This window comes from Pundamilia nyererei, unplaced genomic scaffold (assembly GCF_000239375.1).
Source record: "Pundamilia nyererei isolate P.nyererei 1_Seehausen unplaced genomic scaffold, PunNye1.0 scaffold00232, whole genome shotgun sequence".
Lineage (NCBI taxonomy): Eukaryota > Metazoa > Chordata > Actinopteri > Cichliformes > Cichlidae > Pundamilia > Pundamilia nyererei.
This window is the reverse complement of record NW_005187633.1, coordinates 412556-426663: the sequence shown is the minus strand read 5'-3', so window position 1 is coordinate 426663 and position 14108 is coordinate 412556. Positions and strand designations below refer to the sequence as shown.

Below are 14108 nucleotides of genomic sequence, written 5' to 3'. Positions count from 1 at the left end.
GAACAGCTCCTCGTAGGCCTCCCCCGTCCTCCTCATGATGCATTTTGAAAATGAAGACGCAGGTCAAAGGTCAGAGGATGGAGACGAGGAGGCAAAAGCCTCTTAACTGCCGAAGAGAACATTTTCCTACAAATAGGTAAGATGCAGTCGTCATGATTATCAGGAACGACACGTGTTAAATAACCACAGCTTGTACACACCATTTAGAAAATTTATTCATTCATATTATTTATATACACACACATACAGTTATGTTTATATGATAATATATTTCTATAGAAATCTATGCATACTGCATCCTTTCAGAACATGTCACTGCAATAATAGAAGTCGTGGAGAATAAAAGGCTGATAGTGTTTCAGCAGCAGCTCTGCTCATGTCTTTACATTACAAACACTTTTACAATCAGACTTATGTGAAATCGTCATACATGGACCTGCATCAGCTACAGAACAGAGTCTCTGTAAAAACGTAGAGACGTGTAACGAAGCGTGCAGAAGCTGCTGGTGACTACGAGGTGACGTTTCTGTCCAGACTCTCGGAGATGTCACGAGAAAGAAGACACAGTCCACAATTTCATTTCATGGCTTCAGTCTTCATTTATACTGATCTCAGTAAAGAGCGACTCTGACACGTTCGATTTGTCACAATGCCCAAATAATTTAGAACACAAAACAAACAAGTCATGGCACGAACACACGTGGATGAAATCAAGCGTCTGCTTCCCAAATCTGTCCAAAGACGCCACGTTCAGGTTTCCCTGCTGCTCCAACTGAAAGCAGCTTTCCTGCACAGACTCCTCAGTTTCGGCTGCTTTTAAAGAGAACTTTACCTCCAGCGCGTTTTTCGTCCCGCGAGAGCAGCACCAGTTCAATTTAACGTGCACCACCGCAGGGAAACGTTTAGACTCAGACCCAGAAGCAGTCACATATTGCACTATGAATGCAAAAATACCATCGACACTATACAGGAAAGTGCATCTAATCTTTGTACAGCTGCTACACACAAACACGAGAGACATGTACACCAGTCAGAGTGTCTGTGCGTCTGCATTACCGTCACACAGGCCGTCACGCCCTACAGTACAACTTCCACTTGACTTTTTAGACAAAGAGCTAAACCCAAAGGCCCGTGCAGGTGTGGTCGGGTGGAGCTGGTGCTCCAGGCGGCCTTTAGGGCTGCTTTTGTCTCGGGTGCAATGTTTTCAGGTGAAGTGGGGGCGGACGGCGTCAAGTACTTTAGGAAAGTTCAGGAATGGACCTTGAAGGCGAGCAGCTGCTCAGAGTGCATGTTGTTGAGGGAACGCAGGTCGGGCAGCTTGAGCAGCAGTTTGGTGAAGATGGAGGCCTCGTTGGGGTGGTTCTTGGTGATGAGGCTCCGCAGGGCGCGGATAAGCGTCTCCTGCAGGGCCTCCACGGAGTTCACGTTCTCGATGCCAGATCGATCTGGGAGAGGAAGAGGTAGCGGGGAGGAGAGGCCTCAGTTAGCGATACGTTGACAAACAAGAAAAACGGCCGTGTGACCCGCGTGGTTAGTCGCAGTCTGGTGTCAGGTTAACGTGTTTGTGATAATGACATGATGGACTGTCACTCTACAGCATATGATTGACCAAAGTCAGTGTTCAGCGTGTCCGTGATGCTCTAGGAATAAATGCAATTTTGCACAAACTGAAACCGTTTGCCTCACGTGTGCTCAGGTCACAGCAGAGGAATATTTTGAAGCCTGACTCAGTTTAAATGTGTTTACACTGAAACAGCTGAGCTCAGTCCTGCTGTGAGTGTTCATCAGATAAACAGCAGGTGGCGCCAACTCGCCAATCTGTACCATTACAGTGCAGTCAAAGCTCAGGCAGGAAAAACAAAGTTAATGAGCCAATTTTTCTACCTGTTCTCATCATTTTGGATACAAACACTGACGGTGGTTTATGCGTCGCTATCAGTGGATGGATGGTCTGATAACCCACCTGCAGAGACCAGAACCACAGCAGTAAACAGGCTCATCTCCTCCTCACTGAGACCCAGGTTCATGAGCTTCTCACTAAAGTCAAACATGGAGTTGAGCAGGTCCCCGGCCCCCAGGGCCCTCAGACTGTCCACGCTGTACCTCTTCCCTCCGAGAAAGGTGACAGTGCGGTCCTTCACGTCAAACAGCGAGGCAAAGCGAACCACCAACACCTGCAGGCCACAGGGTGCCCCAGATTACTACAGACAGACTAAACAAGACTGCAATACGTAAGAAAATTCAATGAATTACCTCAAAGGTGCCAGCCTTCAAAAGGCTGACCTGGTCATGCTGGGAAAGCTCTCTGAAGCCTGGGATCTTCTTGGCAAACTCGACCACCTCCCTGACCGCCGGGGTGAAGCTGTGGGAGAATTCCTCCCACACCTCGTGGCCGGACTTCTGAGGGTCCACGTGAGGCGAAGTGTTCATCGGACAAACCTGCGGATCAGAGCGGGCCTTCAGTTTGGACACGAGTGCATCCACACCTCTGAAACCTCCTTTTCACTAACTAATCACAGACACGATGGCTTCATGCTGCTGTTGGGACAAACGGAGTGATTTTCATTGAGCTCTAAAACAGAAGCTTCGTTTTGGTGAGACTTCTAGAGAGTTTGTTTTTGCCCTAAAAGCAGCTGTTCTATTCACATCTATTCATGCATACAGAGGCAGGAGCATCTATCCAAACAACAAACAGACACTTTCATTTAAAAGGCTTTTTATTTTACAAAGTCCGCTTTTACACCTTGACATTGATTTTTAATGGCTTGCCTAAACTGTTACCATCCACTGCCCTCTGTTCAGCTTACCAGATGCATCCTGTTGCCTCCTCTCCACAGGGCGATGCTGCACGATCCATTGGTGGAGCCTTCTGTGGACGGTGCCCTGAAAGCTCCATGTGTATATGCTGGAAAGTGGCTGGTGGCAGCCGTCCTGGACAGCCCGAAGGGGCACTGGTTGACCTCCTTCTGACCCTGGGGGTCAAAGCTCAAGGTGGAGTGCCGGGCCACCGTGACCGGGCTCTTGCGGTGGTCCCAGGTGCCCTGCCGCTCCTGCATCTGGTTGTCGGTGGGGGTTTTGGCGAGGCCACAGCCGAGGGTGTTCGCAGGCTGCGAGGCCCGGGAGGGCAGGCTGCTCTGCTCCTGGTTGTACATGAAGGTTTCCTGGTGGGCCCTGGTCACCGAGCCGATCACCTCCTCCTCGCTGCTGTCCGACGCGCTGGGCGAGGCCGAGCTGGGGCTGGTGTCCATCGACGCGGCGGGTTCTGGGTCTAAGCTGGAGTCTGATTGGCTGGAGTGAGGTGAGGAGGAAGGAGAGCAGGAGGCGGCGGGGACGGCATCGTCTGAGGTAGGCTCGGTGGCGCCGGCTGGCAGCGGTTTAACAATGGGCAGGCTCTGGCTGCTGTACAGCTGGCTTTGCAGCTGGCTGTTGTTCATCATGTTGTTCATGGCGCTCTGCATCTCCAGCAGCATGCGCTGTTTCTCTCGCTTCGGGATCCGGCCGAAGCGTACAGCTGAAGAGCGAGAAGAGAATCTCCTTGATTTTTGCCCAAGTCTCAGACATTCGTTAAACAGGAATTTAAAAGGAGGACATCTTACTCTTCTCCAACCGTTAGCTTCACACCTCATGATTACTGCCTTCAAAACAAATCCAGTCATACTGAGAATTACTGCCCCTCAACCATGTCGTCATTAAACTCCAACGTCCTTCCACAGTCAGTGATGCTGGACTATTTCCATCTGTCACTACTAACTGAGCCAAAAGGACTAATGAACAGCATCTTATTAAAACAACAATAACAGAAAAGGCTCAATTAAAAGTTTGAGCTTCGTGATTTCTTTGTTAAAGTGTTTCTTAATGTTGTATTTTGAACACTTTGGTTTTCATGTAGCGCTCTCCTGCAGAATGCCTCATTTTCCATTCACACGCATTCACACAGGTACGTTGTTTCTCTGCTAACACTCACACGAGCAGAACTCTGCCTGAGGAAACTTTGGCAAGCAGACGGGGGAATCTAACCACCAACCGTCTGACTGGAAAATGACTTATTCGCTTTTATAGCTTTGAAATTGACCGTAACCTGTTTTACGTGTTAGAAAATGGCGTGCTGAGCGTTACTCTGTGAAACCAGCCTCGCTAATCTCTTCACCGAACACAGCGCGAGCCAGTGAACGAGCGCGGGTACTCACAGTCTCTGGACATGCCCACCAGCAGGCATTTCTTGAAGCGGCACTGCTGGCAGCGGTTCCTGTTGATCCTCATGATGGGGCAGCTCTCGTTCTTCAGGCACTTCTTGTACTGGATGTTCTGCTGGATGCTCCTCCTGAAGAAGCCCTGAGTGTGTTCACAGACACAGACAGCTTACTTTTGTCCTCTTTCTTAGATAAATGAACAGTTTCTACAGTGTGACTTATAACTGTCTGAATTATGTGCGCGTTCGCCCTCTAAGGAGCGCTGTGGTATGTAGCACACTGTTCTCCAGCTAACTGGGCCACACAGCACCATGAAGCATGATGGGTAACAGATATAAATAAAGGCAGAGTGAACTAGTTTCAGTCTGAGCTGTGCAGATGGCTAAAGTGACCCACTTCAACCAAAGACGCCGCAACGCTCGTGTCTGTGTCGCACAGAGACTCATCCTGTGCTGCCTGCGAGTTCACACTGCGTCGTATCAAAGAGGCAGCCTCACCTTGCAGCCCTCACAGGCATGGACGCCATAGTGAAATCCAGAGGCCACGTCCCCGCACACTTTACAGAGCAGCACCAGGCCGTTGATTTCTGAGAAATACAAAAACAAATTCTTAGTTTATCTGAAAAAAAAACCAAAACTGGGAACCCACCGATTATTCCCAACGAGGTCACCGAGTCGTTACACCAGTGCTCCTCCTGAACAGTAGGTGCCGCCACTCACAAAAAACCCCAAACCCTCTGCATCAGTCCTGGTACAGGAGTAGAAGAAGAGGAAACTAAACCACTCTCAAATAACCTGCTGTGCTATATTATGTGCAGGGCTCGCACAATCGCTAGCCCGACGTCCCGGAGCTAGCGATATCTCTGGTCGGGCGACCAAAATCTATCTCAGCCCCGCCCGTCGGGTTATCATATAGCCTGACGGGCGGGGCTGAGATAGCTAGCTAGCGATTCTGCGAGCCCTGATGTGGTACAGTTCACATCCCTGCCCGTCACTACAGCCTCAACATCACACTGCTGTTTCTGATAAACTGCTCTGTGAAGGTTTATGTTGAGAATTTATTTATAGACACAAACACGTCACATGTAAAAGTCATTAGCCGTCTACAGGAAGCTCGTGCTGGCTCCGTCTTGGGTTTCTCCTAAACAGCCTCTGGTTTCATTTCAACTGTCTTCAGAGAGAACATTAGTTATGAGATGTTCTTGGTGCAGTGACGGCGGCTGAAACAAGCTACCTGGAAGTTAAAATGTCAACATTTGTTTTGGGCAGATTCCAATAATGTCCTTGAGATGTTTAAGTCACATAATGCTCTCACTGGCCTGACATGCTGCACTGATTCCTAGACTTAACACAGGCAGCATCTGAAGACACATATGAGAGTGTCCAACTTACTTGTGATGCCAGTCTTTGCTGTGGACGACGAGCGTCCACCTTTCTGAGTCCGTGGCAATTTTAGGCCTCCTACGGCCATCGTGGGGTCGAGCGGCTGCCTCAGCTGTCCGTGGCTAGGCGGGGACCCGCGGGGCGGGGAGGACGACTGGTAGCTGCCATTGGAGGAGTCGCTGTGACACGACTCTGGGCTGGAGGCAGAGCTGGACGAGCTGATGTAGGCTATTACGCCTCCTGGTGAGCGATCAGCAGAGAGGGGAGGAAACGGACTGTGAGAACAGGGACTGTAACAACGAAGCAAAGCCTACTGTGTGAGCTTGCACTGAAAACTTCTCATGTATTTTATGAGGAAAATAGACAGTATCAAAGATGAATGTAGCTCCTGAAACGTGACCTGTATTGGTCTAATGGTCTGCAACCAGCCCTCGTGTCCCTGCGACCTCTGTAAACGCTTTCCTCACTTTACTTTCAGGTCATAGGAATCCATTCAGTCAATTATGGTCTTTATTAGAGTCAATAAGGACGCTCACCCAGGAGCTGCTCAGTGGCTAACTGCTCCTCCAATCACAACCATCAGAGGATGAGTGTGTGGTTCAGGACCCACCCCGTGCTCCTCATATGCAGTCTCAGAACAGCAAGACGGCAACGGAGAGAAACGCTCAGCTGAGGGCCTGACAGACACCTCAGTAATGGGTGACCTCACTGTAATAAAATGAGTCCATCTCGTGCCTGATAACACATTTCTGATGTTTTTAATGTGCACTTTATCAAACTTTACTGATTGTTTCTGCATTAGGACAAAAAGGAAACTCACTTCATCGTCACACTCTACTGCAATCACAAGAAGCTACCAGATGTGCGTGTCTTCTTTTGCTCGTTGTCAGTTACACCGTTTATTTCATCGGTATAACCTGAGCCCTGTTTGAACGCTGTAATGTTTCTGTAGGTGGCGCTTTTCTCCCTGACTTACCCCCCCAGCTACAGACACCTTCCCTGTGTGAAAACCAACCAGCTTAAAGTAAAGAGGGCAGACGAGAATACCACAAACATTTCTTGGGCCAGTAAACGCCGCAGAGACGGGCTGCTGCACCAGGGAGCTCCACCCTCAGCACAGGCTGACCTGATTTCTTCCTCTCCCATTCTTTATGATTAGGTAACAGCAATTACATAATGTCAGCCTGGCAGGGGTGTGTATGTAGTTCAGTCATTCACAGCCGTAAAAACAGATCGAATACATGCCTTCATTTATACACTTTTCATTTTAAAAGAAATATATAAAAATTGTCCCCCATTAATACACGGCAAAGGAAAAGTATGAGGTGAAAAAGTGCCAGTGATGACTCAGAGCTCACGCAGCCTCTTTGAATGCTTCAAAAATGAGGTTTCGTTCATGGGATTATCAGGTTACTGTGTATCCAGCATCATGAGCGAAACAGGAAAATATGAGTCAAACCTGTAACTAACTCAGTGACCGTCTCCAGCTCTAATGTTTATCTAACTCTGCGTAATTAGATCATTTTATACGAGCTGGAAACAACCGAGGCTGCGTTTACGGCCCTCGGGAAATATCTTAGTTCGAGTGCTGTCAGCGGACAGACGATGAGCTCGAGAGTTGAGCAAACGAAGACAACTGTGGACTTCCGGTTTTTTATTATTATTATTTTATTCAATGTTGTTTTTATTAAATCAATGGTAACATAGAAACTGAATACAGCGGGTCATATCGCGACGTTTATTATTAATCATGTTACTAACGTACGTTTCTTACACAAAAAGCCTTCCCCGTCCCATGAGCAAAGCACCACAGCTGCTGGTGTTGGGGTTTAAACGCACCCCACCTGGAGCACGCATGCGCTTTCCCCGGGAAAACTAGGTCAGCTCGCGTTGCCATGAGAGGCCTCACGTGTATCACGGCGAGACTGCACACATCGAGCTGGGAGAAATTATGCAACGCCTACGTCACTGCACCGCGCGGCCAATGAGCTGAGACGCACGGGGAGCGTAAACACAAGTGCACATGGCTAGGCTGGCGGGTCCATGTGAGCCGAGATGACTGCAGTGCCACGGAAGCCAAACACTGGTGTAACAACAACCGCCCACGGTGGCCCTAACCCACTCTAACAGTAACAAGTGGGTTCGACAGAAAGTCCACAATAAACAAGAAATACAGTCAGAATGTGACCGGTCGTGTTACTTTTCCGGTTCGACTGAAGCCAAAGGCAGGAGGTAAGTACAGTACGCCCCCCGTCGCCGGGTGCAGATGCTGTCAGGCGTACTTACCAGCTTTGGTGGACTCCATGTCCTGTGAGTCTGGGGGTTTCCTCCTCTGCTACCTCGGTGCCAAAGCCGTTTTCTCAGTTTTAGTGTTCAGCAACTGAAAAGTCGCTGATTGGTCCCAGTAAGAGAAACTAACCGTCTTTAAGTTTGAACCAAAGACAGAAGCCTCGTCCAGACCCTACACGCTACGGTCGGCTTTACAAGCAGCCCGGTGGAGATGTACTTTCCCCCTAAAACAACCAGAAAATCGGCCGAGGCGACGATCAAATGTGCAGCGTTCACTCGTTCCTGGAGCTCCAGTCCAGGCGTGTGCGCGACGGCTTTCTGCTCTGTTTCGAGTAGCGATCAGTGTGAAAACCATGTGACCCAGTTCACTGACTCCTCCCTCCCCTCCCTGCAGCTTTGCACTTGTGTCAGTGTAACCCACTGACATACTTTCACCAGTGAAACGGAGCAAAGATACTCGGCAATGTCAGAAAAGACGAGCGGGTTGCGACACAGCATCTCCTCCTGATAGCGTTTATCATATGCTGAAACATTTCATTGAAGTCCAAAAGTTTCAGGACACCTTATATCTATGTGACAGTGCACTGATGTTCCTGCTAAAGCTTCCACTGTGGCCCACTGCAAGTCTGAAAGCTGCAGAAAAGACCACTTTGATTAGATTGAACACAGTCGTGCAGGGACACCAGCATTACTATTACTATTTAAAATGTTTGACATATAGTTCAGCTGCAACATAATATCTTTTTTCTTTCCAAAGTCAACTTCTGCACTTTTGTAGATTTTGTAATAAGTTTGAATCTAGAGAAATGGACATTTTTTTAAATCTCTTTTGTAAATGGACGGTTCGTTTGAGCAAAGCTTTTTCTGCTCCGGTCCACTCACGCTACAAAGAGTTTGATACTGTTCGTATAAAAGATGTAATATCTTCTGGGTCTGAAAAGTGAAAACACAGGTACTTTAAAGCAGTGGTGAAACACTACAAAGGCTGATTTACACCATGGAGCCCTGCTCTAAAAGCTGACGTAGATGCAACAGTTTCTGGGAGCTGCGTCTAAGAAATAAGAGCTGAAAGTTAACGTTTTTTACATCACGTTTAGCACCACTTTGCCATAACGTAGCATCACAGGGTCAGTAGGTTTGTTACGGCTCTTAGACTTACATTACTTTACGTTAGCAAATTAGTGACAGAACCGATAACTCACTCGAAAACAAGGGGACTAAAACTAAAAACTAGTCTAAGACAGGGGTGGGCAAATCCAGGCCCCGAGGGCCGGTGTCCTGCAGGTTTTAGATCTCACCTTGGGTCAACACACCTGAATCACATGATTAGTTCGTTACCAGGCCTCTGGAGAACTTTGGGACATGTTGAGGAGCTAATTTAGCCATTTAAATCAGCTGTGTTGGTTCAAGACACATCTAAAACCTGCAGGGACAGCGGCCCTCGAGGCCTGGAGTTGCCCACCCCTGGTCTAAGAGGACCATATTTGTGCTGCCTCTGGCTGCAGCAATGAGTTTTATGTTAAGAAACCAGGACATACTGTCCCGACATTCACCTGTTAGGTATAATGTTCATGTTGATGAAACACAACTTTATAAATGAGAACAGTAATAACAGGAAAGTTTAGTCTGTACAGGGTTTTGAAAAATCCCCATTTTGACACTCAAGCATTAAGTGCTCAGAATGAAGTCATGTTTAAGAATTGGTGTATAAGACGCCCTGGCTGATATCCAGGCATGGCTCTAACTGTAAATCAGCCCATCTAACAGTTGAGGAACACCCACTCGTGTTCTGCGATTGGATAACAATCTGGTTTGAGTGGGCACCTCTGTTGGTGATCTTTATCAGGTTGAGAATGATACAGAACCGTCACTAAAGCATTTAGATTTGGTACAAATGATGGGCGTGATGACCATCTTTACCTTCCCCGGCTGGCCAACCAACAAAGATTAGTCTGTAGTCTGGGAGGACGAAGCTTGTAAGGAGCTGAAGGATAAAGCAACCACTCTGTTTGTGATTATGTAACAAACTAGAAGGCTACTGGAACAATGTTGTGTGAACAACTCTTCATATTGTAAGATAAAAACTTCATGGGATCATATTAGGAAACTGGTCCCATTAGCTTCAAAAGGCAAATCTCAGAACGTCTTTCACTAAACTAAGTCTTCAGCAAAACAGCAACCTAACAAAGAAATGTCAAAGAGAAAAAAGTAGAAACTTTGACTTTAAGAGTCATGATCTTTATCCAGTAAAATGGAGAACATGTGAGGAAACCCACCAACATCTTACGGCTGAAGTTCGTCCGAATGAGCTCAAGCCATCAAGGACTGAACAACAGCTACAAGAACTGTTTAGTTATTACTTCACAAAGTTGCCCCACAGGATACTGAAAACAAAGGGTTTTTTCTCATAGAGATGTTAATTGTATACTTTATTAAATGAGTAGCTAGCCCATTGGCATGGTAGTTAGCACTGTTAACTCACAGCAAGAAGGCTCCCATCCAAGGACCTTCTTGCTGTAGCTCAGGAGGTAAAGCTAACTGGTTTGATCCCTGGCTGCACCAGTCTGTATGCCAAACATCACTGAATGTGTGAATGTTATCTAGAAAGCACTTACACAGAGAAGGCTTATAAAAAGTGCTTGTATAAAGGGTGAAGGAGGCAAGTCGTGTATAGTGCTTCGAGTGGTCAGACTAAAAGCGCTGTGTAAGAACACTCTACGTCTATCTGGCCGAGGCCTTTACATGTGGAGTTCACTCCGGCTTCCTCCCACGGTCAAACATCCAGGTAGTGATGACAGGTTAACTGGTGAGTCGAAATGTGAGTGTGAATGGTTGTCTGTCTGTGTGACAGACTGTCAACCTGTCCAGGGTGGGATAGGCTCCACCCCCCACCTGCAACCTAAATTGGATAAGCGGAAAAACGTGGATGGAATAAATGACTAAATGCGTCGTTGTATAACTGGGTTGTGCGTTAGGGTACATGAAAGTTGTCTTATAATTGATCCTCCTCTCCTCACCCCAGCTGGTCACATGGCTGCCCCCCTTTCTTCTCTGCATCCATCCTTCTTATCTGAGTTCAGATTCTAGCAGCAGCGCTCTCACTGGTCTGTATGTAGGTTTTTCACACGTTGCTTGAATGAAACAGTGTAAAATGTCATGTGTTGTAGTTCATCTATAGGACCATGTAAATTCAGTAAGTGACCATGTAATTTGTTTAGAGAACGTATGACAGAAGCTTTTGGTTTTATCAGCTGTGGGTTGGTGGAGGTTTACCAAGAGCTAGTGTGACACTCGCACAAATCTCTGATGTTACACAGCAGTGTACTAGTGTATCTGCTGCATCCTTCAGTAAAAATAAATGAACCAAGCCGTCACATGCATATGAAAACAGATGTCAACTGTATCCAACTCTGAACCGCTTCTACTGCTTACAGCATATGAAGCACGTAGCTGGTAGATTTACTGGAACATTCAGAAACTGAAGAGTCACATCTTTGTCAGACTCACTTAGCATAGAGTCAAAACGAGAGTTAAAACATACTAAATATGTGTGATGGTGATTTCTGTCCCTCTGATCACAACTCTGTTCTGTTTTTGGTTAAAGATGTTCACACAAACATCGGAGTAGTTTCTGTGGTTCCCCTGTGAGCCTGCAGCTCACTGCGTGGTCTACAGTGCATCGTTGTTGCGGTTTGTGAACGCCTTCATCTTGTTTTCAGAAGCACGGGGCACGCCTTAAAGCTGAGCAATAAACCTCATTAAGAATGAACACTGTGGATTTTTGACAACCGGCAGCTGTTTTGGAAAAACAGATTCTTCACAATGTTTCTTGTAAACAGAATTAAGTTTCCTCTTCACCTGACTGCCACAGAGGCCGGACTCATACCTGTATGCTGTAGCAAAGACACGTGTCAGTCACTCAGGAATACAACACAGTGTAGAAATGTATGATTTCAGATCTTTTAATGATATCCTGGTGCTGGGCTGTGTGGTTCTTCTCCACCATCATGGTGATGATCGGCTCCTCGTGGTTTCAGGTGCTTCACCCTCACCTGTCTTGTCGGCTCATCCGCAGTATCTCGTCTGGAAGCTCGTTCAAGATTTCTCTCAAATGACCACATTTCACCACCGCTCTGCCAAAGCTTCTGCTAGCCCGTCCTTACCTATTTACTCTCCACTTAGCTGCACTTTATTGAACATTACTGTCAGCTGCCAACTCCCTCCGTGCCTGGCCGACTTCCCCATAACCCCGCCCCTTTACACCTGCCCACTCCACAATAAAGTTGGTCTAACTGCTAGCACCGCTCCAAGCCTGCTCCCTGGCCCCAGCCCGAACTCAACCATGACAGACGCAGGGCCTCACATCTGACTCGAGGACACTTTGTTATGCAGATCATCACCTCTCTGCCACCGTGTGAGACGGTTGGGGTAGTATTGTTTGTGAAGAGTAACAGCTGTGACACCTTTAGTTTTTATGTTATTCGTTTATTTATTTATTGCAATTTAAGTTTTGGTAGATTTCCTGTGATGTCTACTCCTGGAGGGCTTTGGCACCATGTGAACACCTGTGGATGCTTTTGTATTCGTCTTTTTTTCTTGCTGAATTCTGCATTCTGCTCCTGCTCCATCAATCTTGTGAAAAGGAAATGAGTTTTGTGAATCTGTATTTATAAAAAAATGAATGTTTTCCTTCTCACTGTCACCAAAGCACCTGCTCAGAGGGGCCGTGTGATTGTTGGGGTTTCTCTGGATTATTGCAGAGTCTTTACCATATGAAGTGCCTGCGTGACTGTTGTTGTGATTTGGCACAATATAAATCAAATGTAATTGAATTCAAACTCTGATGATGTTTTAGGTTATGGCTGCACGGTGTACACATGAAAGACCTCGCCTCAGAGGGTCACAAGCTAAGATCAGCCCAGTCTCACCCCCACAAAATACAAGCACTGCATAAGGAAGAGCATCCTGTGTAAAACTTATACCAAATCTAATAGATCCACCCACTGTGGGGACTTCTTGGGAAATAAGATAAGATAGAACTTTATTAATCCCTCGGGTGGGTTCCTCTGGGAAATTCGGTAAGGGGAACAAGGATGAAAGTAAATTCACACTAGATTCAGTCAAACACAAAAACTCTAAAACAATGACAGATAATAATAACTATAAGAAGAATATGTTTACGTCTCGATGCTCAGTCATCTATTTAAATAAATCTCCAAAGGTTGATTCTGTTCATCTGGATGTTTTCAGTAGGAGAAACGTTTCATCAGGTGACGTCTCCAGTCTCAGCTGACTGCAGGCTTCCAACCTTTAAACAGGACATTTGCACAATGACTGAAACCAGCAGCACTGAAGGAACAATGGGCTGTGAGGTCAGTTCCTTCATCTCATGACCATCGACGAAACGTTTCTCCCACTGAAAACATCCAGATGAACAGAATCAAACTTTGGGGAATAGTATTCTTGCCTCCACCAAAGAGAGTGGGGGGGTTTGTCATTCTGTTCGCCTGTGAACACCACAGTTCACGAAGTTTTGAAGCACAAGTGTAGAGTGGAATCATCCATCTTAATAACTCACCCTTGGAAAATTGAGAACAGCCTCAGAACTTAGCAATTATGAAGGCACATTTAAAGTATCATGTCACATTTGACCTTTGACCTGTACTTCTGAAGGTCATAATCATCATAATAATCATGCCATGTAAAGCTCTGCTTCTAGCTGCCATTGTTTGTGTTGACAACATATCAGCATAAAGGAACGATCTGACCACTACTGTGAGCCCACAGGTCAAACTGTCACCTTTAAAACTCTACTGCTGTTGTTTATATTAGTAATATTAATGAAATGATACCTGTATGTGGGGACTCATGTCACATTTGACTCTGATCTCACTTTTACATCTGACTTCCAAAATGTATTATTTTCAGTGCACTGCAAAGTCCTTACAGGACACGAAAACTACAAAGAACAGCAAATGTACAAAATATAATAAAAGTATTAAAAGTAAATACGGCCTGGAGGGTGGAGCTGCCTGGGTGGAGTTTTATCGTGCAACATCTCTGCAAATACACACACTGCATCGTTTTAAGCTAGCATGACATGAAGATGCTTGACTACACACACACACACACACACACACACACACACACCTACACACACACACACACACACACACACACACACACACACACACACCCTTACTAGCTGCTGTGCAGAGGTAGAATATGAGGACACATGTCCTCTACT

The 14108-nt window shown here is 46.5% G+C and overlaps 1 protein-coding gene across 1 annotated transcript; it reads right to left on the bottom strand.

Moving 5' to 3' along the window:
- Positions 1-201: 201 nt before the first annotated feature.
- nr1d2b (nuclear receptor subfamily 1, group D, member 2b) lies at positions 202-8263 on the bottom strand. The gene is made up of 8 exons (XM_005748877.2): positions 7859-8263; positions 5582-5812; positions 4688-4776; positions 4188-4332; positions 2808-3511; positions 2254-2439; positions 1964-2174; positions 202-1445 (listed from the first exon to the last, which is right to left on the bottom strand). Exons 1-8 carry the CDS (start codon positions 7875-7877, stop codon positions 1249-1251), a joined length of 1782 nt encoding a protein of 593 aa, XP_005748934.1. The 5' UTR covers positions 7878-8263; the 3' UTR covers positions 202-1248.
- Positions 8264-14108: the final 5845 nt, after the last annotated feature.